Raw genomic sequence first — 25,923 nt, 5'->3', positions numbered from 1 at the left:
ATCTGCCATACGAGAATGTTAGAACTTCTGACTGAAAACATCCATTTGCCCGTTTACAGCCATCCAAAGTCAAATGTCAGAATTTCCATTTCAGTGATCTGTAGCATCATGTTATAGGGTGGAATCACTGAATTTGGCTTCTTTCTTTAATGAAAAAACTAAGTAAAACCACTTGACTGCATGTTTTTTATATTTAATAATGGTAGAATTTGAAAAACTCAGTGAAAATTAAGCTTGAGTATGCAGTTATGCAGTCATGTTTGCATTTCTTCCTAATTAGAAGCATTGTGTCAAGAAGTTTCTGAAGTTATATTGAATAGGAATTATAATAATGCTGTTCTCATTCAATAGATCAATAAGAGACTTCTGTATTGATTACTCTTTACTTTGACATTCTGTTTTGGAGCAGAAGACAAGACCAGAAAATCTGCCATGCCCAACAGACAGATACAAAATGAAGCATTGTCAGTGTGAACCAGATATGAAGGAAGAATATAAGCAGTATCCTCAGAGAATTGCAGAAAAGAGGAAGGACCACCTCCAGTGTCCAGATGCTTCAGTAAAGGTAGCTGGCAAAGTAGTAATTGCATTTTTAAATAGCAAATGCACATTAGTATTTAATTACACTGTTTGGAGAGGTTTGCATGTGTGTGTAATTAATTTCTTCCATGTTTTTATCTATAAAGAAATAAAAATATGTAATTTCAGTCTTGAATGTTGAAGAGGAAATAAAACACAGAAAGCTTGTTTCAGTTGTTCCAGAACAAGAAAGTGAGGTGCTCTGAGAATTTAAGTATGTTTGTATTATCTGGTAAGAAAAGTAACATATTGCCCTCATAGGGCACCTGTAGCCTGAGCATGACTGTTAGGGAAGAATTTACAGCCTAAGAAGACAATAGACAGTGGGAAGATCTTGGTAAAATTAATTGAAGCTTTTTATTTTTTTAAATATAGAAGTATTATAGTTATTATTCTATTAAATTGTGACTGGATATAGGACTTAAAAAAGGAGAAATGAAAGATCTAATCTGTCCCTGAGGGAACTATTAACACTGAAAATGGAAAGGAATATGGGGTTAAAATAATGAAAGATATTATCTATACTTTTTGCTTTGATGTTATATAAGATACGCTACAGTTGGACTGCAAGCTGTATTAATTCTGCCAGGTTTGTGTTTTTAAATTAAAACTAAGATGCAAAGAAGGGAAAGATCAGTGAAGAGAAACTGGAAAACAAAGGGGTGAAAAAACCCAACTTTCCTCTTGCTCAGAAAGGTATTGCAGAGGAGGGTGGTTGAACAGGGAAAGACACATCACTGTAGTTGTAAGGAAGCAGGAAACATAAATAAGCAACAGCTGTGAGGACTGGCCAAATGCTGAACTCTGCTTTGAGGGTAGATGACCATTTAAGAATCTTAATGAGAAGTTAAGTATGCAGATGTTGAGGGAACATATTGTGCTAGTTGCTTTTCAGAGAAAAGATTTGTGGTGAATAACAATGAGTTTACTGATTTTATTTGCTTAACATTCAGTGGAATGAAAAGTGAAGGTCTTACATAAGACAAAGGTTATGTTTCACATATTGTTGTTACTGTTTTACACATATTGTTGATAGCTTTAAAAGAGCTTTGTCCTCTCAGAGTCAGGCTTCTAGTGTTCAGAAAAAATTAGAGAACCTGCAAAACCCTATAAATATTCAATGAATAAGAAGAGAATGAAAAAAGGATCTGTTATTTTGTGGTCTAGTTTTATGTTTGGTGGCAGATGAGAGCAGCCGAGTTTATCTGAAAATGAAGAAATAGACGGCAAGTGTGTATACTGGGAGAGAAAAAGCAAGACTGACTTTTTCTGGTGATTTTGGGTTCCAGAAAGATTCTTGCTAAGCACTAAAAGTATGTGTACCAGTTCTTATCACAGATTTTAATATAATGTCTATCAGAACAATTTTTTGTGTTGGACATTATCACTCCCTGGTTAGATTAATGAATCAAAACCTCTTTAGATTGCAATACACTTATTTTAATTGATTAGTGGAAGTTGTAATAATTTTTCTTTTCTGGAAAGAAGCTGCTTGTGGAGGAGCACTGCTAACAAACCTACTATTTCGATTTCATTCCCTTGTTACCTCCTTCCTGACTTCTGTAAACAGTCTCCTTTGTCCGTTTTCTTCGTATTCTTAATGTAGGAGATATTTCTGTTATACCTTGGGACTGATTTACAAGTCTCTTAGAACCATGCAGCAGCATGCTTTGACTTTTCCCTGTCTAGATTATATTTAACTTCTTTGCTGGTCACAAAGCAGCCTCACTGCAGTGGTGAACTTTGAGCTATATGCCTAACAGCAAATCCACTGCTTTCTCTTGGCTTTTCTTGAGCAGAACTGAAAAAGGATGAACTCCTGTCTTCTCAGAGGTACTACAGTCTGCTTTCTCTGCCTTGTTGCTGTTTTTTCATAAATCTTGTAGGAACACAGTAGTTTTGAGCTTTTTCTTAAATTTATTTCAGTGTAAATGAAAGCTGGTAAATATTTGAAAGAGATAAGGAAAGACTAGAGAGCAAGATTTATAAGTTCAGTTTCTGTTGAAAACTGTGCTTAAAAAATTCTCTTTTAATTAACGTGAAGTAGAAGTAGATACTTTAAAGAAGAAAGAGAAGGACTTCTAAATGAATTGTTGAGGAAAAGGGGTGTGTGTGTTTTTGGGTTTTTTTATAATTCGTTAAATTTGATTTATGAAAATCTTGTATTTTTTGTGTAGAGTACACAGCTTGGAGATGGACATAATGATGATCTTGTAGCTCTTGATGAGAAAGCTCTCCTGCAACAGTGCTACACAAACAAGCCCTATAATATGCAGCACAGTATAAGGAAATGGGAAGCTGTAAGTATTTTGACTGGTATTATGCTCTTAACAGTCTAGATGTGGAGAATGACTTCCCAGATATTCAGCAGAAGTTATGCCTTTGGTGATTTGGTTCTAATATGTAATTGCAACCATTGAAATCATGTGAGTTTAAACATTTCTTTCAATGGGAACTGAACTGAGCAATCCAGTGAGCATTTTTTAAATCTTATCTGCAATGCTTTTATTTTACGCAGTAATGTATATAACTGAGAATGAAAATTATGAATAATAAATACAGATATGTTCATACAACTAAGAATAACTGAGTGATTTGACTGAACCTGAGCACAGTGTTGCACTCAGTGCCAGGAGGCGGACTTTGATGATCCTTGTGGGTCTCTTCCAGCTCAGGATATTCTATGATTTCCTCTGATCTGTGGCTTTCAGCTGACCCTGTGTTCCATGATCCAAGGATTCCATGATTCCATCAGCTCTGATGTTAGTATTAAATTGAGTCAGCAATGGCTTTGACCAAGTCTTCAAGCTCCAGGGATGGAGCTTCTACAGCATCTCTAGGCAACATCTTCATGTCATACACTACTCTCCTTCAGATGTTCTTCCTATTGTCCATACCAAGCCTCCCAAGGCTCAATGTGTAACCTTCACTTCCTGTTATACTGTTGTCTACTGTCAAAAAAAGTTTGGTTATGTCTTTTTTGTAACTTTTGTTTTGTCACAGGATGTTTTCAGAATGCTTCATAGCTGCTGTTTTTGCAAACTAAACAAACCCAAACTCCATTAGACTCTCATTTCAATTGCTTTGGCTCTGATCCTCTATCAGATCCTATGTACCCAATGTGTTTCTTTAATTTCTTACATAGACATACATTCTACTCTTTGTAGGACTGAGCCATTAGGATTTCTTGCCCATCTAAGGTTAGCTCTTGAATTTAGGATTATTTACAATTGAAGATTATTTACAATTTACCTTGATTTGATCTTGCCTGATTCAGTATTTGCATATGCAAAGCGATAGCTTTCATAACTGGTTTTTGAAAGTGTTGTTGAGCAGAGTTGTACATTCTAACTTTCTCATGGAATATTAATCCATGAGAAATTTTATGATGTTTTTAAAGTAAATAATAATTTTATTTTCTTTGCTCATGACCGTACACTGAAATTTGCATCATTGCAAGTCTTTATTTGATTTCTCATCTTGTCAAAATGAATGCAGATGTTTCACTACTGAGGTCAGTATTCATTTTCATGATAAGAAATCTTTTGAGAAAGTACTTTTATGAAGAACTTGAAGAAGCTGTTATTTTTAAAATAAAGTTAAAATCTATACTATAGGCTGAAGATAATGGAAAAAAGTCTTGAAGCATCACTAGAGTAACTACTTAGTATAAAATCAAATAAGATGACAATAATGAGAAAGGGACCAGTGCAGGACCACAAAATAGCAGGTTCTCTGCAGCTGGCACGTTCTAAAAAGAAGTCAGGAGGTGTCTGAGCAAGGTGTTACTGGGACCTTTAGAAGCTCTTTTGTTATTGATTAGCACTCATGGTTACGTAGGTTGGCTCACTTTTTCTGGGAGCATCTCTTAGGTTCTCCCATGTTCATATTTCTGATAGTGGTAGGAATAATGGAAAAATTCAGCAGAAGTAACTGCATGCATATTAATTCCATTGTGTAAATGTTGCCTCAATTGCTGCCATTTGATTTTAAAGTGCTTTAAAATTTTGCTTAAGAATACACAATGTTAACATGTCCTTTTACTGTAATCATTACCAAAAAGTCAAATGTTAAAGTAGTAATCTCTTAATTTTTCTATAGTTTGAGATGAAAGTTTATAGTACATGTGTAATTGCCAATAGATGGCAATTACTTTTGAAAATAGGATGGTTTTCTCTGAATTGTCATATTTAGGGAGCAATAGTTACTGCTTTCTAACCAGTGAGAGTTGCTTGCAAGTTCAGTGTTTGCCTCTACCTTCTACATTTTTGTAAAATCATAGTAGAGCTTTTGTCTTGGAGCTGAATGGAAGATGTTGCATGGAAAAGTACATTTAGTGACCTAGTATTCATTGAAATTCAAGGTGTAAACTTTCTTTTTCTTTTTTTCTTCTTTGTTTTTATTCTTTTTTTTAAAATCAGATTCTTTCCAGCATGCTAACTTGTTTGGACCTATAAGCCAAGGTCCATGGAATATATTATTTTAACAAATACTGCTCTGTATTATCTCTATGTCCTCCTTTACATCGTGCTTTTTAATATATCTGTTGTGACAGTTAATGGGCAGAATCAATAACTCAGAATAAAGCACCCTGCAGTTCTGATAGGTACAAAAATGAAATATAAAAACAAACAATAAAGCCCCTATCTCCTATAATTCAGAAATCTTCTAAGGCCTAAAATCAGTTTGGAATAACGAACAGCTGGTCTGGTGTTGCATTAGTTATTTGGGTTTTTTGGATTTGGCTCTTTTTTTGACTAGTGCCAAGCAGTATTTATTTTGAATTATGTGAATTCTACCCATAACATCTCTGTTGGTTTGAGAATTATCTGTTACGAGTACCTGTGTCTGGGAACAACCTTTCAATTCTTGATCGGTGGAAAGACTTGATCTCTCTAGAATTTGGTTTGCACACAAAAATTGTGCAGGAAAAATTACCAGTTGGAAAACATCTTAATTCTTTAGTTTCAGAATACCTAAAAAATATCAGAAAGGTTGCATAAACCCCCTAAGTAACAATAATCTCTGTTTTCTTATATATAAAAATTGTTTTTTGGATTTCTGAACTTTTTGATTTCTGAACTTTTCCACTGCACTTGAATTTGCCTTTTGGAAAAAAAAAAAGGTAAATTCAAGTGCAGTGAAAAAGTTCAGGAATCTGGAAGATAAATAGAGATGCCAAGGTCTGGTTGTTGCTGGTGACCTCTATAGTGTTTTGGGGCATCCCTTGTGGTTTGGTTTCTTTCTCTGTAAGGGGTGATGATCAACATCTGCACATTTCACAGTGAACAGCACAAGGTTATGGTTCAGTGTTACTTTAATAAAAATAATAAGTTCATGTTAAATCCCCTTCCCCCTTAGGATGATATTTCCTGAAAGGCCTTTCAGATTGGCCTGTCTCAGCAGAAAATTATTGTGGCATGCAGGAGAGAAAAATCTTGCACTGAGACTAAGTCTTAAAAGAATTTTTTTGACTAAATATTGCTAGAGGTAAAGTTTCATTCTTAGAGTTGGAATCTGTGTCAACCATGAAACCTGGAATAGTGTGAGTTTCCTCAGGCTCTGTTGTACTTAACATAATATCTTGGAAACAATACAGAAATAAGGATGCTGTCTGTCAGTTGAAATAATAGAATTCTCATATTTATTGACAACTAATATGCATAGACAAATTTAGTGTGTAGCAGAGAATATTAATGTATATTTGTTATGCAAATAGAACTCTATTAAAAAAAGATGGGAAAAATATTAATTGTGACATTGGTGAGATTGTGATCTCTGAATGGTTAAAGAGTAATTTATTATTTGAAGTGTCTGGTGTTATATGTTTCATTTGCTCTCAGTCGATTTTTCATTGCAGGAGGATGTTGCTGCAGAAAGGAGAAAACAGGCTGTAGTAGAACAAGTGATGGTGGATCAGCTATGTAGGTAAGTGAATTTATGATGTGAAATTGCGTTTTTCCCTACACAAGAATTTGGATCTGTGTGTGGGTTTTCTTGCTTAAGAGGTGTTTTGGTCATCTTGTTCCAAGTCTTATGCACTCATATGTAGTAGTATTCTTTGCAAAAATTATTTAAATGTAAAGTCTTTTTAATGTTACTTAAGATATCGCTATAAAGTGCTAGGTGTATGTTAATTTTTTTCTGAGAATAATTTTTAATTTTATACTTGAACCTATTTGAAGGGATTTACAGTAGCACTAGCTGGCAGAAATAACCCTCCTGCACTGCAACAAAATATATGGATGCCTGATGTTACAAAATATGATTCTTCAGTATTTATTGTCCTTTCTCAGAATCTTAGCTTTATTAATATTCCTTTAGTAATACTCACATAACATCTTTCAGGCATAAAGGAGTATTATACCCATGTTGGGCAGGTAGGAAAAAAAGACACTGATAAATCAAGTTGATAAAAATTGTACAGTAAGGCTCTCCTAAATTAATTACTATCCCTTTAGCTTCAAGAAAGCTTCTGTATGGAAAGATTCCCCTATTTTAAGCAAGCTTTAGTAATTCAGGGCTTTATGCAAGCTGTCTAGTTATGACAATATAGGAAGATGCAAGCTAGTTTAATATAGTTTCACTTTATTTTATTCTTGCTAAGAATTATCTGTGGGTACATCTACAGTATGTTGCATTCTATGCCTGTTTTACAGTCTCTGTAGTCATCTGCATTGGTATTTTAGCCCATCATATCTTAAAACTTTGAGGTTGAAATGTTGTCGTACTTCACCATTTTATTTTTTCTTTGTTTCCATTACGATGACTATTTAAATGACCTATATTGTTTAAAAGTCTGTATAATGCTTTTATGCTATTTAAAAGCTGAGATAACAGGAAGGTTGCCTGAGGAAAATAAGATTGTCATGAAACATGATGATAAATTACAAGTGTCATTGTAATAGGATTAAAATTAGGCAACTATTCAGTGTAGAAATCCCCAGTTTTCAAATAAATGCTTGGCCTGTGTCATACCTCTTTAAAGATTGTTACAGAGATGATCTTAAAAATACACTCATTATGTTGAAGTGTTTCAGTACTACTGATGTTGCATTAAATGTACAGCTTTGTGCATTTTAGATCAAGAACGCCCATTCTGTGTTTAACCTCCTTCAGCTGCTTTGCCTTATTTTTCCCATGCATTCCTTCTACTCTGAACCCTCTACTGATAATGTCAAACCAATATTCAGTAGTGCTACAGTTGCATCAGGATGAAGTTCTAATTTCAAAAATCTCTCTGTTTATATTCCAAATATAACTGTGCCAGTATGACCAAACAAATTGGTATCAGATAGCAGGATGTTAATTGGAGAAGAGTAGTTCAGAACTGTTGAATAAAAAAAACCTATTAAAGGAAACACAAAGGTGTTTTGAATTTTTTTTTTTAGTAGAGGCAATTTTGCACTTAAATCAGTGTAACTGATGTGTGCAAAGATGGAACTGTATAAATCAGAGAGCAAGTTTAGGAAGCCATAATAGCTGTGCAAAATTATTTTTTTCCTTCTGATAACTATTTCAATAGTATAACAAGCATCTCATTTATTTTTAAAAGGTCGTTTCTTTACTTGCTGAACTGATAGAGAAGATATCAAAATGTTCAAAACCCAGTTCATCTATTTCTTTTCTGCTGCATGGGACTTTGAGATCCTATCAGCTCTGTAGTCAGTGCTTTGAGGGAGGAATTGCCAATGTTTTTGTTGGATGACAGATTGGATGGGGCTCTTAGCAACCTGGTCTAGTGAAAGGTGTCCTTACCCATAGCAGGGGGTTGGAACTAAATGGTCTTTAAGGTCCCTTCCAACCCAGGCCATTCTATGATTCTTTGATGATGTCACTGCCACTATTAGAAAACTGCTATCACTGATCTTGGTGGGAGCCATGAATAAAGAATATCACTGATGAAATATTTACAGAAATAGTGGAAATCACAAAAAAACCCCACAGACCTTCATAATACCAAGATTTTTTTAATATCAAAATGTATAAAATATACTTCAAATAATACATATATACATGTAAAGTTACTACATAGTAGTGCACTGCCGGAATATTATTGCATATATGTGATTTTAAGTAATAAGCTTAAGAATTTGTAAAAACAAACAAAAAATGAAATCACAAATTTATGCAAGCTTAATGGATAATTCTGAGATTTTATTGCTGTGTTATTCTTTGGTGTTTTCTCTCCTGAGTAAAAATATGTAAGACCTGAAATTGAACATACTAATAGTCAGAGGGCTTCTCCCTGCCCTTTGTGGTCAGAGCTGTTATAAGTGACCCAGAGCAGTCTACACGTTCTGATGTTTGCAAGGAAGCTCAAGGACTTCTGGGACTTGGGACAGCACCAATGCGTTTTAGAAAAAGAACACTGCATGAAACGAAGTAAGTTTGTAGAAATACATTTTTCTGCTGGTTTGTTTGGATTTTTTTTTGGCTCTGTGAAGTTTGTTTGCCTTTCCAGATGTTTTATTTCTGGCTAGGATCCACCAGCTTCCTGTGAGGCCTTTTTTTATAGCCTTCCTGTGCTTATTATTGCCTAGTGGGACCTTTTTATGTGAATTCTTTGTGTATAATGATTGATTCATAGAATTTGTAAAACCTGGGAGAACATTCTTAAGCTTATATTGATATTATTCATCACGAGGTTTTGCCAGCCTTTTCCAAGCAAGTTGGATGCTTGCAATCCTGTCATATCCTTTTAGAGATTCCTATCCTGAGGTGCATAAATTGCATAAATATGCATCTGTAAATGCTAAATATAATCTTGTTTTTCTTTCATGTTATGATTTCTGCTGCAATAATTAACCCTATTGGCATTTAAATTACATTTCTGGACTGTGAGCATTGAAACAGTAGCTGCAAGGGCTTAAGAAAAAATGAAAAAACACTGTCATCTGTAAAATGCAATGAATCTGCGTGTCTGAGTTTTGTTCTGTAAATTTTTCTCAACATTCAGGCAAACATCTCTGTTTTGTACATTTTAACATCACTCTCTAAAGTCTTTCTCATCGAATGCCATCTTTGTAATCTTAAAAAAAGAAGAAAGACAACAAAACCAATATCTCAATCTCTTACACCCATCACATGGACAAATGTCCATTTCTGAAACTAATAATAGGACCAATATAAAATATTTAGGTGGGTAAAGAAGCCTTAGTCTGGGTATTTTTGCAAGACAGCACTGATTCATGAAAGTATGGTGAGTGGCAGAGGTTTAATTCTTTATAAAAGTGTATGGAAACAATATATCCCGTTCATATTTTTGCCTTCTGTGAATGTACTCTCATATTATATAATAACAGAACATATTAGTACTCTGAGTTGCTTTCTAATTCAACTACAAGGGATCGTCTCCTCAACCAGTTGCCAAGGATACCGTATTTCATGTTTTTTGCTGTTTTGAAATGGTTGATTTTTATGTAACATTTATCTGTGAACCTATAGGTATTGTTAACATACTGCATTATTTTCACAGAATAAGGACCAAATCAGGATTAACTGAAAACATGCTCTCCAACAAGCTACGCTTTGATAGTAGGATTATATCAAGGTAATCACAAATTTTGTGAAGCTTTTCAATTCTGTGAATTTATGAATTATGATATTTACTCTCTTGAACTATTAATTGCACTGAATGTTTCTGTTGCCTATGCTGAGGAAAAAGAGTACATGCTGTGTGGTTGCAGATATATTCATATATGTATAATACAAATTTTGACACAGCTGATGAACAGTGGCTTTTCAGTCCCACTGTAGTGTTGAGATCTCTTAAGTCATGTTATGTTACCATCATGCCTGTAGCTCTGATGAGGATAGTTAGCACAGAGACTATTTAAAATAGTGCTTTTAGCTCTAGCATCCCAGTTGATTAAAACTTAATTTAGCCTTGTCTTAGATGTGGCAACTATTGTGAATGTCACAATTATAGATATGGTTTTGCAACTTATTTGTGGCTCCTTATGTATTAAACTTTAGGACATCTTTGTTCTGGTTTGAGTAGCTGTAGTATAAACATATTTTTCAGCTTTGAAAGTGATGCTTTTCTAGAACTGTGAGCTGTATACTTATTCGACATAGCTGAGGATTCAGCTACAAAGGTTCATATACCACAATGAAGGCAGTAGTCCTGGTGTACATAATCCTTTAGTTAATGAGTGAAAATTATATTGTATAGTGAAACATGAAGCCTTGAAAGGTGTTTTTAACATTATAGAAATGGAATATTGCATTAAAATATGTGATTGAATCCACAAGTTGAATTTCATGATGTGTTAGAGAAAATAGTGAAATACCTCTTAAAAAAAAAAAGTACAATATGCAACGTTGGAAATAAAATGAATATTGAGAGCAACCTTGAGGAGAAGAACTTGGGGGTGCTGGTGGATGAGAAGCTACAGGACTCATCAATGTGTGCTCACAACTCAGAAAGGCAACCATGTCCTGGGCTGCATCAAAAGCAGTGTGGCCAGCAAGTCAAGGGAGATGATTCTCCCCCTCTACTCCTCTTCTGTGAGACCCCACCTGGAGTACTGCATGCAGCTCTGGGGTCCCCACCACAGGAATGACGTGTACTTGTTGGAGCGAGTCCAGAGGAAGGTCATGAAGATGAGCTGGGGGCTGGAGCACTTCTCCTATGAGAACAGGTTGAGAGAGTTGGGATTGTTCAGAACGGAGAAGGGAAGGCACCAGGGAGACCTTATTGCAGCCTTCCAGTGCCTAAAGGAAGGCTGCAAGAAAGATAGACAGGAACTTTTTACAAGGGCATGTATTGGTAGGACAAGGGGAGATGGCTTTAAACTGGAAGAAGCCAGGTTTATGTTAGATATTAGGAAGAAATTCTTTGCTGTGAGAGTGGTGAGGTACTGAACAGGTTGTCCAGAGAAGTGATGAATGCCTGATCCCTGAAAGTGTCCAAAGCCAGCTTGGATGGGGCTCTGAGCAACCAGGTGTAGTGGAAGGTGTCTCTGCCCATGGCAGGAGGATTGGAACTAGATGATCTTTAAGGTCCCATCCAACCTAAACCATTCTGATTCCAAAGTAAGTGTCATGTTCTGATTGAATTGGATTTATATAGACGAAAAACATAAAGGTGCTTTTTAATTTCCCTTCTAGAAATGGCCGTGATGCTTGTAGAGAGTTGATTGGATTTTTTTTTGCATGTGACAGATCCCTCACTGTGTATGAATTTCGACAGTTTGGAAGAAACAGGTAGGATAAATTACTTTTTAAAAAGGTTTTGGAAAACATATTTCACTGTATCTAAGAAGCTTAAATAAATTTAATTGTTTTAATACCAATTTTGAATAATTTCACAGAACAAATGCCTTGCCTTTTATTCAGAAGGGAGTTTATCAACATCAGCGTGGGCAAAGGAAGGGAAAAGCTTATGATCTTAGTGACTTTTACGTTGTAAGTATTCTTCTGGTGAATGTAAGGCAATTTTGTTGGCGGCTTGGAAGTAATATTTAGATATGCGAATTGAAAATTGTGATCTAGACTTCTGGGAAGACCAAAAGTCTTTCCCTTCAGTAACGTTTTTGAATTAAAGACTGTCCAGAAGTCTGGAGTATTTTGCTGCCCTGGGTTTTATTGATTCCATTTTAGGCTTCAGATTAAGGTGTAGTTTGTGATTTTTCCCCTAGAGGGCACAAGACTGCAGGGAGTGGGGACCTTTTGTGGGCAGAATTATCTACTTGGGAAGGAGACTCCTGAAGAGAAAGTAGACCAAAGTATTTGTTAAAAATAAATAATCTTTGCAAGATCTACTGGCATTTTTAACTCGAGACAATGATTAATTATTTTTTATACATGAAGAAATTGCAGGTTAATTGTTCTTAACCTACAGTCTTAAATGTACACCACCAGCTGTTTAGAGCAAGCATTTTAAACAATGGTAAACTTCATCTGCCAGCTGATCTGATGACTGACTATGAATTGTATTGCATCTTCTGTACTGCTGTACTTCTGTACTGGGTTACATGTTCATGGTTTATAAATACTTGAGCAAGTTTTCAGGTACAGACTGTTTTCACTGAGTTCTTCACATCCTCTAGCAAATCTGAAGTTCAGAGCAAAAACTGTGCTTGTATAAAATATTGAAAGTAAAAGAAGATGACATTAATTTTTAGTATGCTTTGTCTTATCATATGGTTTATCCGAACTGCTTGCATATAGTGACAATCTAAGAATTTCCAAGATAAAATAGACAAATTTATTATATGGAGGTTGAAGCAACGTGTTAGAGATTTTCTTTTTATTTTATTGTCATTTGTGTTTTTGTAATCTGCACGTGGAAATGGTTCTGAATAAAGATGTATCGTGAAGTCATCTGGAATATTTGCTGCAATTAAGTTCAGTAGTTCTTTGGAATGATGTTGTATCTGTGAATCTCCATATCTGCAATCTTGCTTTCTGAGCTTATATTAAACATATACAGATCTCTCACAAAGTCCAAATAGTTTAGACACTCACACAATAATGATGTCTGTCTCCTCCTTCTGAATTCTTGAGTTTTGAAGATTTTGTAACCCAAACCTGCACAGATATTACAATTAAAACTACTGCTATTTTTTTTAATTATTATTGTCAGATGCGGCAGTGAATAAAAACACGACTCTCCTGGGATGGTGAAAACAGAGAGACTGCTTTATTAAAAACTGAACAAGTTCCTATATTCAAAAAAGGTGTGGTTACAAAACATGGGGGGAGTGAGCACAGTCCTGTCCAATCATCCAATCACTTCAAAGCTTCTTTCTGGGACACCCATACTTGGTCATCCTTTCGAGGGCTTCCATCAGGACTTCAAGTCCCAGTGTACACTGCGACCATTACACAATAAACATCCCATATTAACTTGCTCATAACTCCACACTCAGCATTCTTTGCTTTTAGTTTGCTGCTTTTCTTTCTCTACCCTCCCCTCTTTTTCCAAACCAAGAAGCATCTTTAACTTTGCAGAATATGTGAGATGTGTCCTCTCTCCCCATCTTGGAAGGAAGGGGAATTAGTAATATTCAGAAGAGACTATACTGGCTAGTAGAACTCAATGCTAGTAACAACATCTTTTTATTCCATATTTCTTAGCAAAATCTAGAATTTTTAAAGCATAACTTTATTGTTAATAAAATAACAGAAGAGTTTCTTTTAGTGTGAGAGAACTTTGCTCTCATGGAATCAGTGTTGTACCTTCTGTGACTCTCTTCTCTGGTCCAGTGAGTTTTGGATCTCATCAGGCTGAAGGGAGAAGAAAAATTGAAAAGCAGAGCCTGTCTGAGGGAACAGCAATCTGTAGCCTCACATTTTGCAGCTGTAGGTTAGGCAACAGTATGCCCTCTTACTAGCCAACCCTGCATGTGGAGGATAATGTGTCATCTTGAAGCCTGAAGCTCAACTGGTTTTATTTGGTATTAGAAAGGCTCTGTTTAGAAGGTTAACTCACCCCAGCTACACTTTTTCATCGTTTCATAAATGCTTTTAACAAATGCTTGAAAGTCTTGGGCGATGTACTTTACAAAATTCACAGAATCACAGAGTGGTGTTGGAAGGGACCCACAAGGATCATCAAATCCAAATCCTGGCCCTGCACAGGACTATCCCCAAGTGTCACACCATGTGCCCAAGAGTGTCATCCAAATGCTTCTTGAACTCTGTCCAGTTTGGTGCTGTGACCACTTCCCTGGGATGCCTGTTCCAGTGCCCGAGCACCCTTTGGGTGAAGAACCTTTTCCTAATATCCAACCTAAACCTCCCCTGACACAACTTCAGGCCATTCCCTTGGGTCCTGTCACTGGTCATCACAGAGAAGAGATCAGTGCCTGCCCCTCCTCTTCCCCTCCCGAGGAAGCTGTAGACTGCAGTGAGGTCTCCCATCAGTCTCCTCCAGGCTGAACAAACCAGGTGACCTCAGCTGCTCCGCATACGGCTTCCCCTCAAGACCCTTCACCATCTTTGTTGCCCTCCTTTGGGTGCTCTTTAAGAGCTTAATATCTTATATTGTGGTGCCCAAAACTGCACACAATATTCAAAGTGAGGCTGCACCAGAGCAGAACAGAGAGGGACAATCCCCTCCCTCATCTGCCTGGTGATGCTTTGCCTGATCCCTCCCAGGACACAGTTGGCCCTCCTGGCTGCCAAGGCACTGCTGAGTCATATTCAAGTGGCTGTTGACCAGGACTCCCAGGTCCCTTTCCGTGGCACTGCTTTCCAGCATCTCATTCCTCAGTCTGGGTTAGCCCTTCCCAGATGCAGAATCCAGTACTTTCCCTTGTTGAACTTCATATGGTTGGTGATTGCCCAGACCTGTAATTTGTCGAGGTCTCTCTGCAGGACCTCCTGCAGGAATCAACAGCTCCTCCCAGTTTTGTGTTGCCTGCAAACTTGCTTAGTAACCCTTCCAGTCCTGTGTCCAAGTAATTTATGAAAATGTTGAAGATCACAGGGCCTAAGACATGACCTGTTTTTAAATCATTGTATCCTTTACCAACAGGGAGCTAATCTAACTTTCCGAAGTGTTGATCATAACCTTCCAGAAAGTGTTAAGCAGAACCCTGTCTTCACCCTTCGTGTGATAAGTATTGATGAAGCAGCTATGGATTTTCTAAAGTAAGTGTTGCTAACTGTTTTTCAAATTACCTTCCATTCCTTAAGCAAAAAAGATCTTTTTAATAAAAGCTTCTAATACCTTATTACTTATACTGCTAAAAACAGAATCTGTATTTAGGCTGTTTAAATTAGTAATAGATGTTAGTGGATTTTGCACAGTTCAGTAACTTTCTAGAATGATAAGGATAAAAGAATTAATTAAATTTTGAAGCTGTCCTATTTGCTAAGTTTGAAGTTACATGTTTTTATATACTAATCAAATACTAAAAATTTTCTTATGTGATGAACTAAAATACTACCTTTGGGGAAAATGCTGGGTTTTATGATCAACGTTATTATTGCATCTTTTGTGATGTATATGTTACGAGTTTATATCAGTCATGATAATATAAGTGTTTGAACACACACAGAAGAAGAATTAGAGGTTTATCTCTCTGGTTTTTCATTTTCTTTTTCATTCCTCTCCTCATTCTTGCAGTAATTGCTCCATGTTGAAGACTGTAAGTTTTCTGCACTTATTGTTTCCAAGTAGTTTGTACTAAATTATGTTGTCCCGGAGTCTGAAAAATGAGATTTTTTTTTTAGAATTTTTTCAAATGGTAGGTAAATAGTTAATTTTGACTATGTGTCTCATACCAATACCTGTACAGAAGTCATCTGTCTAGAGAATTAAGTATCTTTCTCTGTGGTTTCTGGCTTTTATTGTGAGTATAGTGCTTCTTAGCACAAATAAAATCTCGGTATAAAATTTATCACACTACTGTGCCTACCTGATCACGGAAGTTATTTAACAGTGTTGGAAATAACAGTCAGGGTTTGATTACTCAGATTTTGGTGAGGAGAGTCAGCTGGCAGCAGATGTGACAAGGTAGAAATTTTCATAAAATCATGGAATCATAGCAAGGGGCCTCAAGAGGGTCTCTAGTCCATCCCTACTGCACAGAGCATGGTTTATTGCAGCAGATTGCTCAAGGTTGTATCCAGTTGGGTTTTTAGATACCTCTGAGAATGGAGACTCTGCAACCTCTGTGGGCAACCTGTTCAGTCTTCAGTCACCCTCATGGACAAAAGTGTTTCCTGATTGTTCAGAGGGAAACCTGTGTTTCAGTTTGTGCTCATTGTCTCTTGACCTGTCATCGGGCACCACTGAACAGAGCCTGTCTCAGTCTTCTTTACTCCCTCGTGTCAGGTGTTTATTATACACACTGGTAAGATCCCTCAAGCCTTCTCTTCTCCAGGCTAAACAGTTCCATCTCTCCCAGCTTCTCTTCATATAGCAGATGCTTTGATCCCTGCTTGATTAGGAACAGCAATAACAAAATCTCAATTAAATATGTTCAGTATCTAAAGACTACTTTTGTTAGCAAAACTTGACTATTATTTTTTTTTTTCTGCAAGTGCTTATACAAATGAAGCTTGTTCTCAGTTACAGTAATATTCACTTTAATGTCGCTTTATACTGAAAGCTTTGCAAAGGAGCTATAGTGAGCTAACAGTGCATAGAACAGTAAATTCAAATTCAACTGCTTATAGAAATATAGTTGTATGATACTTAGTGCTAATTGTTCCCTCCACGAAATAAAACACCATATAGTTTAATTTAAGGTAGTTTATGTAAGAAATTTACATCTCAGAAGCCTATCATTCAGGTAAACAGTTTTTTCTTTCATTTGTTGCTAATCTTATACCAGTGAAATTTGGAGTTGATCCAGTATTATCTCTGAAGGTTTCAGAAAGACTACCTGCTCACTGGGTTATAATTTTGGCTTTTTTACTACCTGTGGTGGAATAGATTGTTTCTTTTTTTATGTTCTCTCAGTGTTCTTTCCATTAGTGACTGAATTTCAGACTGTAAAGTCTGTCTTTATCTTCTGTATGAGAGTGTTACTGAACGCTCTTGTAGTGGGTCTGACTGGGATGGAGTTCATTTTCCCATAGCCACCCTCACAGTGATGTGCTATCCGTGGGTAGCTAGAAGGGTGCTGATAACACACCGGTGTTTTGGCTACTGCTGAACACAGCACCAGCACTGTAACATTCCTTCCCCAGTCAAGGGCATGATCCTGGGAGGGGACATAAGTAGGCCCAGACTGACCAAAGAGATATTCCATACCATATGATGTCAGCTCAGATATAAAAGCTAAGGCCAGGAGCAGGAAGGGGGGCATTCATTGTCTCCGATAGCTGCCTGCTGAGGAACCGCTACGCGTGCCCAAGCCCTGCTGCTCGGCAGTGACTGGCCAGAGAATAAACTCTGCTATCTTTCACTTCTGCGCTTTTTGCATGTGCAAGCTTTTGCCTAGCTTCTGCTTTAATAAACTGCCTTATCCATACCCACAAGTTGTTTTCCATCTTACTCTCTCCCCTGTCCAGCTGGAAAGGGAAGTGACAGAGCGGCTGGGTGGGCACCTGGCATTCAGCCGAGGTCAGTCCACCACAGCTCTATTCTTGGGTGCAAAACTTTTGAATATAGTCCTCTTACCATCATTACTGTACTGAGAGAGAATCCTGCTCAGCTACAGTCCAAAAGGTCTATTTCAGGTTTCCAGGAGCACTTGTGCCCTGCTATCACAAACCATTAATCTTTTGATTTACACGTTTTAGAGAATATGTTGTCCTCTGTAGGTGGTTGTTGACTTTCCAGTTCCAGTGGTTCTTCCACAATATTTTTTTATCAACTTTATAATAGTTTTTGATGAAGCTTATTAGGAAACCATTCTCAGAAGGGAACCTGCCAGGAAAACCCCACAAAATTTAACCAGAATTCCTAAATATGCTGATCCAGCTTTTAGTTTACACTCTTTCTGTTTGTCTTCTAAAGAAAGATTTGTAGCTACTTCATGTTATTTTCCTGTTGGTGATTAAATGTAGTTGTTTTAACAAACTCTTCCAGTGGCATGAGCTGAAGATTAGGATTGTCTTGAAATAAATTTCTGCAGATCTTATGCACGGGAGGAATTATCCATAATTAAGGAATTAGTAGAGGAGCTGATAATGGAATATTGTGAGAAAGGAATTTCTGCATATCTGCAGCTGTTCAGCAAGGACTTTTGTGGGTACCCTCTCAAACTCAAGCAATTGGATACTGTGTTTATAAGGGTAGTATATCAATTAAATATAAAGGCGATTTTTTTTTTAGTACAGCTGTTTTGAATGTAGTAGTATTACGTGTAATCTCACCAATCAACATTAATTTTGATTTCTTTAGGGCTTCTTCTGTGGAATTCAAGCAACAGTGTTCCAAGCAAGTGGTCAATGACAGCAAAGTTTTCAAGAAGATTCAAGGTTTGTGTCTACCAGAACCCATTTTATTTTAATTTCTGTATCTCTATGTCTTTACAGCTCAGTGCAATGAACAATAGTGATGTTATAAAGATTTTATTTGTATAAATGAAAATAAAAGTTAGACATTTATCATAATATTACTGGAATCTGATACTAGCACAAATTAGTTATAAGAAAGCTTTCTGCTGTCTCTTTGAATAAACAATCTAGGTAAAGATTGGGGAGAAGATAGAGAATAATTGTGAATGTTTGCTGTCATTTGCTAAACCTCTTTTACATAGGCACTCTGGTCACTAGAATGTGCTTGGACATTTATTTTTAAAAAAAATTTTTGGAAAAAAAATTAGGGTTATTTTTTAATCTTCTAGTTATTCCATTTTCCCCCTTGCATAATAGACACAAATTGATTTCTGAATTCTCTGACTATGTCAAAAGTTTCCTGGTGTGGCCTGGAAGAAGGTTATGTTTGTATGCTTCAAAGCACCTTTTAACATCCATTTGAGTATCAACTTCACTGGAAAAAGCTTCTTTCTTTCACGTCATATCACAAGTGGGAGTGGGAGCTTCAGACAAAGTTTATTAGAGAAGCCCTCCCGTTAAGTCAGGAGGTGCAGAAAGGAACCCCTTGCTTTCTAAACTGCTTCTCAGAGAGGAGCCTGGGTGTGGCTGGATCCAACGTCAGCCCCAGACCTTGTCAATGGTTCTAAGTCTAAGGAATTACAGAGGTGTAATTGAACCTTTATACAACTTTGTCCTGCAGGATTAAAGGTGGCAAACTGGGTATATTTATATAAAATGAATTATTTATTATAAGAAATGATTAGACAAAAGATCTTAATCAGAATGATTTACTACGCAGTGTAGAAACTAAAACTACTAAGATAGGATAGGATAGTGCACTATATCAAAGCCATTGTATTAAAGCTAGCAAAATAGAAATAAACTATTATTAAGTAGAGATTGATGTAACTGACCCATACAAACAACTCTTTCACTCAACCTTGAGGGGTAACCTTGAGGGGTCTCCCCACCCAAGGGATGAATCTCCACACACACTCCAAGAAGGGTCATGTTAGAAGAACCTATTGTATGCAAATGGACTGGACTTTTGTAGTATAAAGTGATTGACTGCCATGTCTGCAGGTCAACTTAGCAGCTTATCTACCAAATGTTTGCCTTATTATCAGAATGTCAGTTTGAGGTTGATGTGTCGGACTGGTTTTAACATAATTCAACACCAAAAACTGCAAGACATATTCTCTCTCAGTCCACCACTGATAACTTTGCAAATAGGTTGCTTGTCCACATTCCAGGGCACAGCATCCTGATACACCTTGCCCCTATTTTACTTTATAATTGTAGATACAAGTAATTTGAAGGTAATAGCAGGTGACTTCTGTTAATAGAGAAACTCGAGCATCCGTAAAGTAAACCTGCTACCTGAAGATTTTGATAAGGCTGTTGTTTTTACCATAGAAATAGTTCTCTGCATATAATTCTGGAACAATTTTGCATAATTACTCATATTTGTCCTTGTTTCCACATGTATTTAACATGTTTGCACAATAAAGAAGCAACTCTGTTTCATAATGGAGTGTTTGCATTGTTCCAAAGTTGCACTGTATGTTGAATCATAGGATGTAATCTGTTCTAGCAGAAGTAAACAGTTTTATAATATGAGCATATAGAGGGAAATAGCCATTATTCCTTTCCTTCTGTGGTCTCTTTAAAAGTTGGTGAGATATTGCTGCTGCTTTACATGATTTCCACTTAAATATTAAGTAACTGATAGTTTCATTTTGGACTGGTATTCTTTCATCAAAGATCAGGAAGCCTGGATCCATAGATATGTCATTTTAACCAGCACTATCACAAGTAGATGTGGTGTTCTTTACTTCTGTATTATCTCCATAGCAAGGGGCTAACTTTGGGTAAATGTTGTGTCCGTTATTTCTCTAAATCCTCAGGTATATTCAGAGGGACACTAAGTAAAAGAGGAGTTCGGGTTATAACGGGCTTAGGAAAGTATTTCCGACAAATAGACAAGAGCAGAAATGGTTTTCTCTCTCAGGCAGCCTTTAAAGAAGCTCTAAAAGTATTCCATTTGGAAGTGCCTGAAGGGGTAAGTCTAGCTGAAACTATAATCGTGGGTATTATCTTTCTTAATTTATGGAATTGCTTTCTTTTCTTTGCTTAAATCTGTAGTTTAGTAGCTGATTTTTGCACATTTTCTTTTGGTGGTGTTTTTGGGTTGTTGTGGGTTTTTTTTTTTTCCCCCTTGTGGTATATTGGCATTTTTGCATTCAGTTCTGTGTAAAATTCTTAAAAATAAAAAATTAATATATTTAAAAACATGCAATCTTTTTACATCATGACATGAAGAAGCAAGTGTGATTGCAATCCATTTTTTCTCCTTTGGCTTTAAAGAATAGCTTATGCTATTTTCTCATGTTTTTTCTTTGTTTTATATGTTAGGTTTTGAAAATAGCCAACAGCTATCAGAACTGCAAATAATGTGAATTATGGTCATCAGTGACTGATATGCATTATTTTTACAAATCTTTGAGTGAGTTTGGATTTAGAAGTTTGGAGGTTTTTTGGTGACAATACAGTAGTTTTCAATTACAGCAAATGTTTTTTTTGGGACATAGCGAAGAACTTTAGCAAAATATTTTTAAATTGCAGGACTTTGAATCCTTATGGCTTATTCTGGATGATAACAAGAGTGATAAGGTCGACTATGGAGAATTTACTCGTGCCATATTTGGAGAAATGAATGAATATAGGAAAGCCTTTGTAAGAAAAGTAAGTTTTATTGCAGATATTCTAAATGCAAATATTTTGCAGTCTAAGTTTGGAGTTAGTTACTTACCATGTTCTGGTTGTTGAGTTTTGTTGTTTTTCTGAGTTGTGTATCTGGAAATTGACTTTTTAAAATTTCAGATCAGTTTATCAAAATAAAAGCAAATTAGAGGATTGCATCCTGTTCCGTTGTTGAATTAGTTAATTTTAAACTCTAGAAATAATTTCTTTATTATTTTGATTTTATGTATATTTGTGCTTTTCTTAATAGTTCAGTCTAGTGTATAATGCATCTGGCACCCTAAAATGATCTCTTCCAGAAGTCTGTTTCCTTATTTTGGCAGATGATTATATCAGTGTAGACTTTTTTCCCAGATTGCCTGAAATAGGAGGCAATAATACTTGTCTCCTTTGAGACCTACAATTAGAGTAATTATATTTGTGAGACTTGTTGTATTTGAAGTGCCACTTGTTTTATGTCTATAATGTAATGTGGAGCTGTTTGCATTATCAAACAGTGATTATGAACCAGCCAAGCAGTATTATCAAGATCAAGAAAAAGGACATATACTTTCATACTTTCAATCATGCAGGGATCTGACTGTTCTAGCCTTTTATATTGAGCATGTGTACTTGAGTAAACTGAAATGAAAATGAAGCTGCTGTTAGCAGTGCTGAAGAGGCTCTGTCAGAATGATGCAGGAATCTTAGTAACTGGGGAGGCAGAAGGGAAGCAGCTTAACTTCTGATTCTAAGGGTGAGCTAAAAATTACGGAGAGAAAAATTTTTTGAGTTGATGAGGGGACCACATTTGATGTGAAAGCTGTTGAGATAAAATAATCACGAAACTGCATAATCTAGAATAATTTTCTGGTATCTGGTGCCTTATATAAAATAGGTAAATTGACATAATCCACTGCACAAGATCTGTTAGTATATGCCAAGTAGTTGAGTATATTTGATCTTTTCATCTTCCCACTTTTTTTTTCCTTATATGCTCATGCTTTAACTCTTTTTCCCCCTGTAGGCTTATATGAAACTAGATTTCAACAAAACTGGGAGTGTGCCTATGGTAGATGTCAGAAAATGTTACTGTGCAAAGAAACATCCTCTAGTATTGGCAGGTAATTCATATGAACAAACAAACAAAAATCTGTAGCTACTGAAGTAATTAGCAGAAGTAATAAGATACAGAAACTGGTTGGAAATACAAACTCTTTTCATATTGGCTTAGACTTGAACTGTTAAGGAGAACTTTTTTTGTCTGATGACTTACAATGTGTCTATCCAGAACATGACTATAAATAGTAATAGAGTTCATATATACAACTTTAATGCTGTTCTTTATCAAGCTGCAAACACTGCATATATGCAGAGTAATTATTTTCCCTGCCAGTGTAGGACTACATGGAAGCAGTCATTTCTCAGATTTCATCTGTAAGTTATCAGTGACAAATATGATATTAATAGTTTTCACTTAGGAGGATACTCTTATTTTCACATTACTGTTTTCCATTAAAATATGCAAGGATTCCAACTGACACAGAGTGTACTCAGTACTTGAATAATTTATTCAGAAGGAACTTCATTTATTTCTGGGACAGGTTTGTTATCCTCTACAGAGGAAGTGCTGGTTTTTTCATTATTCATTCATTATTCATTATTTTTTCAGGATTCTCAAAAATGTTTAAAATCTGCCATTGAAAAAACAGGAATTTAACTATTTGTACGGCAGTTTCTAAACTAATATCTCCATGTACCAAACTAGTCACTGTGAAAGTCTCCATAGTGTTGTGACCTTTTCGGTTTTACCTGTAGAAAAGAGGATGTTTTTTGTATTGCCAGTGATTTTAATGGTAACATATGAAGACGCACGGTGGTATAGGGGTACAACATGTGAATGTTTCCAATGCTGTTGGCATATTTTATGCAATTTTTTCTCAATGATACAAAATCATCTTGAGTATTTATAAAGTGACTACGACACAGATATAAATTGCAGAACTTTTCAAATGCTAATTTGCATACTAAAGTTTTCCTAGAACTTTGAACTTGTGTTACATTAAACACATTCTTTCTTACAAGATAACTTCTGAAATACCAAAATTTTAGTTTACAAATGTATTATTCGATTTTTGCATTCACTCGAAGAAAACAATCTTCCTGATGTCATAATTCATTGCAGTTGTCTGCAATGTTTCTGCTGATATTTAATGTTATCATGCTATCAAAAGAAGATGATTTCTACAGCTGGTATTAAGTGAACCAATGACTTAATTCTGAAGTCAGAATACTGACTTTGCTCATGAAAAAAATATTTGAAAGCTAAAATTTGAAACTTTCTTGCCTGAAGTATATTAAATGCTGCATATTCACCGTTCTTTAAAATGTATTTAATGGAAATATATGCTTTCATAGGCAAAACTGCAGAAGAAGAAATTAAGTCATCATTTCTAGAAACATTGGGAGAGACCTGCAGCAACCCCACTGAAGTGTCCTATTCTGAGTTTGAAGATTACTATGAAGGATTAAGTTTTGGAATCATGTGTGATGATGATTTTGTTAATATCTTAAGGAACTCTTGGGGTATTTAGAGTGGAAGATGACAAAAATGAAGAAGAAACATTTTCTAAACAAGGAGTGACTAAATAAGGGAGGATTTAGTCTTGATGTGCATTACTTTATAATTAGTGTGTTAAACTGATTTCAGGAACTGATAACTTTAGATACTTTCAGAATAATATATGGCAAATTTCTTGGAGTGTCTGTTCAGCTATGCTAGCCACTCTGCTAATACAAGTGCTGTTTGTTTCATTTCATTGAAAATAATAAAGGCTGTTTCTTATAACAAAAGCCATCTTTTTTATATTAGATTAAGGTGGCATATTTTAAAATAAGAGGGAATTAGAATACTAAAATGCATGAAGGTGTATATGCAAGAGAAAATTTCGTTTTATGATGCATTGTGAAAAGTTTTAGGTTTGACTGTATAAAGTATCAATGGTAGCTTTTTTTCAGAAAGTTTCTTATAACATTCTTTGTCTTATTTCTTGTTTCTTTTGGTGGCACTTAGCTTGAAAGAGGACAGGTCAACGTTTTGCAGTTTTGAGGGTGTTTGTAGTACTGAAGGTGCAGAGATGTTCACAGCAACTAGCCCCTTGGCCTATGGACCATCTTGACTGATCTTACTTTGTCATTTTGGTCAGGAATCCAAAGCTGGGCATTGAATCCCAAAGGTTTTATAAAGCATACATGAATTTTATAATGCATATCCTCCTTTCCTATGTTTTGCTAAGTTGTTTTTCTAAACAAATAATTTATATTTAAGTACCTGTTTTCTTTATATCCCTTTTTTTTTTAACTAAAACTTAGCAATTATGTATTTTGTTGAGTGGATATGCAGTATTTCATATCTACTCTGAAAGTGTAAAACAGAAAAGTATTTAAAAAAAAACCCAAAACAACCACCTCTGTCGCCACGAAAATTAAATCATAAAATATTCCTTGCTACTTCAAATATACAGACAGATGCTCTTTTCAATGTAATACATCTTGTTAATTCTGTAAAATTATTTGTGTTAAGGAATAAAAAAGTATTGTTAATTATACAGTGAGAGAGAGGTAACCTTTGGTTTCAATAGACCTGTCACTAAAATTAACTATATGTTGAACTGCATTTCTTAAGCCTATACAATTAAAATGTATTAGTTTCCATAGAGCTGGTCTGCCTGGTTTTGAATTTATAGTCTGTGGTTAACAGAACCTTCCTCTGAGACAGAATTTGTATTTCATAGGAATTAAAGGGCAGTGCTGGAATGGATGCTAAAATGAGGGACTTTGGCCTCTCTGTGGATGATGAGTATATTCTAGAAATAGTACTTCCTTGTTCTAATAGCTTGTGCATTTTTGTTTTTTGATTGTTCGTACCCTCAATTCTAACAAGAATTTCATTTTCTGCTCTGAATCTTCAAATGAGAGATTTTGGAGGGTTCTTTTGAGGCTACAAAAGTCTCTGTGTGTTGGTTTACAGGGGAAGGCAGATTTTGTCAATGGTTATTCTAAGCAGGAATTCTGATGTGGCTCATTACAATTTTCTTGTTCACAATTCCTGCCAGACTTTCTCTTGATGGAAAGATTTTGTTAATTAGTGTTTCTGGAACTGATGATTCTGAGAAGGGCAATTTCATCTGGTTGTACAGATATGCTTGTTAATGTGTCAGTTCAGATAACTGAAAAACACCAAATGATTTTTATTAATTGTTTTAAGAATCACTTGCTCTATTTAGACTTGCTCACTTAAAAGAATTGTACCAACAAATACAACTGTAGCTCAATTTAATGAATGAAAGTGGTGGTGAAGGGAGGTATTTTCTTTTTGCAATGCTTAATTTTATTGTGAAGCTTTTAGGAAGATTATTCCACATTTTCCTATGGAATGGAAAAATTCATGATGAGTGGATGTATCCTAAGTGGGCTTGCTTATCAGCCAAAGCTCTGTAGGTCACAACTGCTACACATTACTTGCTCTTTATTTTGTTCTTATAACAGAAAATGAGGTGCCGTTATAACAATATTATTGACATAGCCTTGGTAGTCCTGCATTATTTTTTTTAATCTGAAGATGGATCCCCTAACAGAGTAATCTAAGATAAA

The 25,923-nt window shown here is 35.7% G+C and overlaps 1 protein-coding gene across 6 annotated transcripts in view; it reads left to right on the top strand.

Annotated features, from left to right (window-relative positions):
• CAPS2 (calcyphosine 2) overlaps nt 1-25,588 on the top strand; it is a 33,078-nt gene extending 7,490 nt beyond the window's left edge. For 3 of the 6 annotated variants that reach the window (XM_050324459.1, XM_050324457.1, XM_050324458.1), the window contains 13 exons: nt 410-565; nt 2,757-2,879; nt 6,440-6,507; nt 8,845-8,964; nt 10,058-10,132; nt 11,695-11,790; nt 11,898-11,991; nt 15,068-15,183; nt 18,392-18,468; nt 20,436-20,590; nt 21,154-21,273; nt 22,298-22,394; nt 23,689-25,588. In XM_050324459.1, the coding sequence (XP_050180416.1) occupies nt 410-565; nt 2,757-2,879; nt 6,440-6,507; nt 8,845-8,964; nt 10,058-10,132; nt 11,695-11,790; nt 11,898-11,991; nt 15,068-15,183; nt 18,392-18,468; nt 20,436-20,590; nt 21,154-21,273; nt 22,298-22,394; nt 23,689-23,864 (1,473 nt within the window). In that variant the 3' untranslated portion in view covers nt 23,865-25,588. Of the gene's footprint in view, nt 1-409; nt 566-2,756; nt 2,880-6,105; nt 6,125-6,439; nt 6,508-8,844; nt 8,965-10,057; nt 10,133-11,694; nt 11,791-11,897; nt 11,992-15,067; nt 15,184-18,391; nt 18,469-20,435; nt 20,591-21,153; nt 21,274-22,297; nt 22,395-23,688 lie in introns of those variants that run through there. The other 3 variants (XM_050324460.1, XM_050324461.1, XM_050324462.1) reach the window with 3 other exon arrangements.
• The last annotated feature ends 335 nt before the right edge of the window (nt 25,589-25,923 follow it).

This window comes from Myiozetetes cayanensis, unplaced genomic scaffold (assembly GCF_022539395.1).
Source record: "Myiozetetes cayanensis isolate MyiCay16 unplaced genomic scaffold, myiCay2020 scf3, whole genome shotgun sequence".
Taxonomy (NCBI): Eukaryota; Metazoa; Chordata; class Aves; order Passeriformes; family Tyrannidae; genus Myiozetetes; species Myiozetetes cayanensis.
This window is presented reverse-complemented; position numbering and strand designations above follow the sequence as displayed.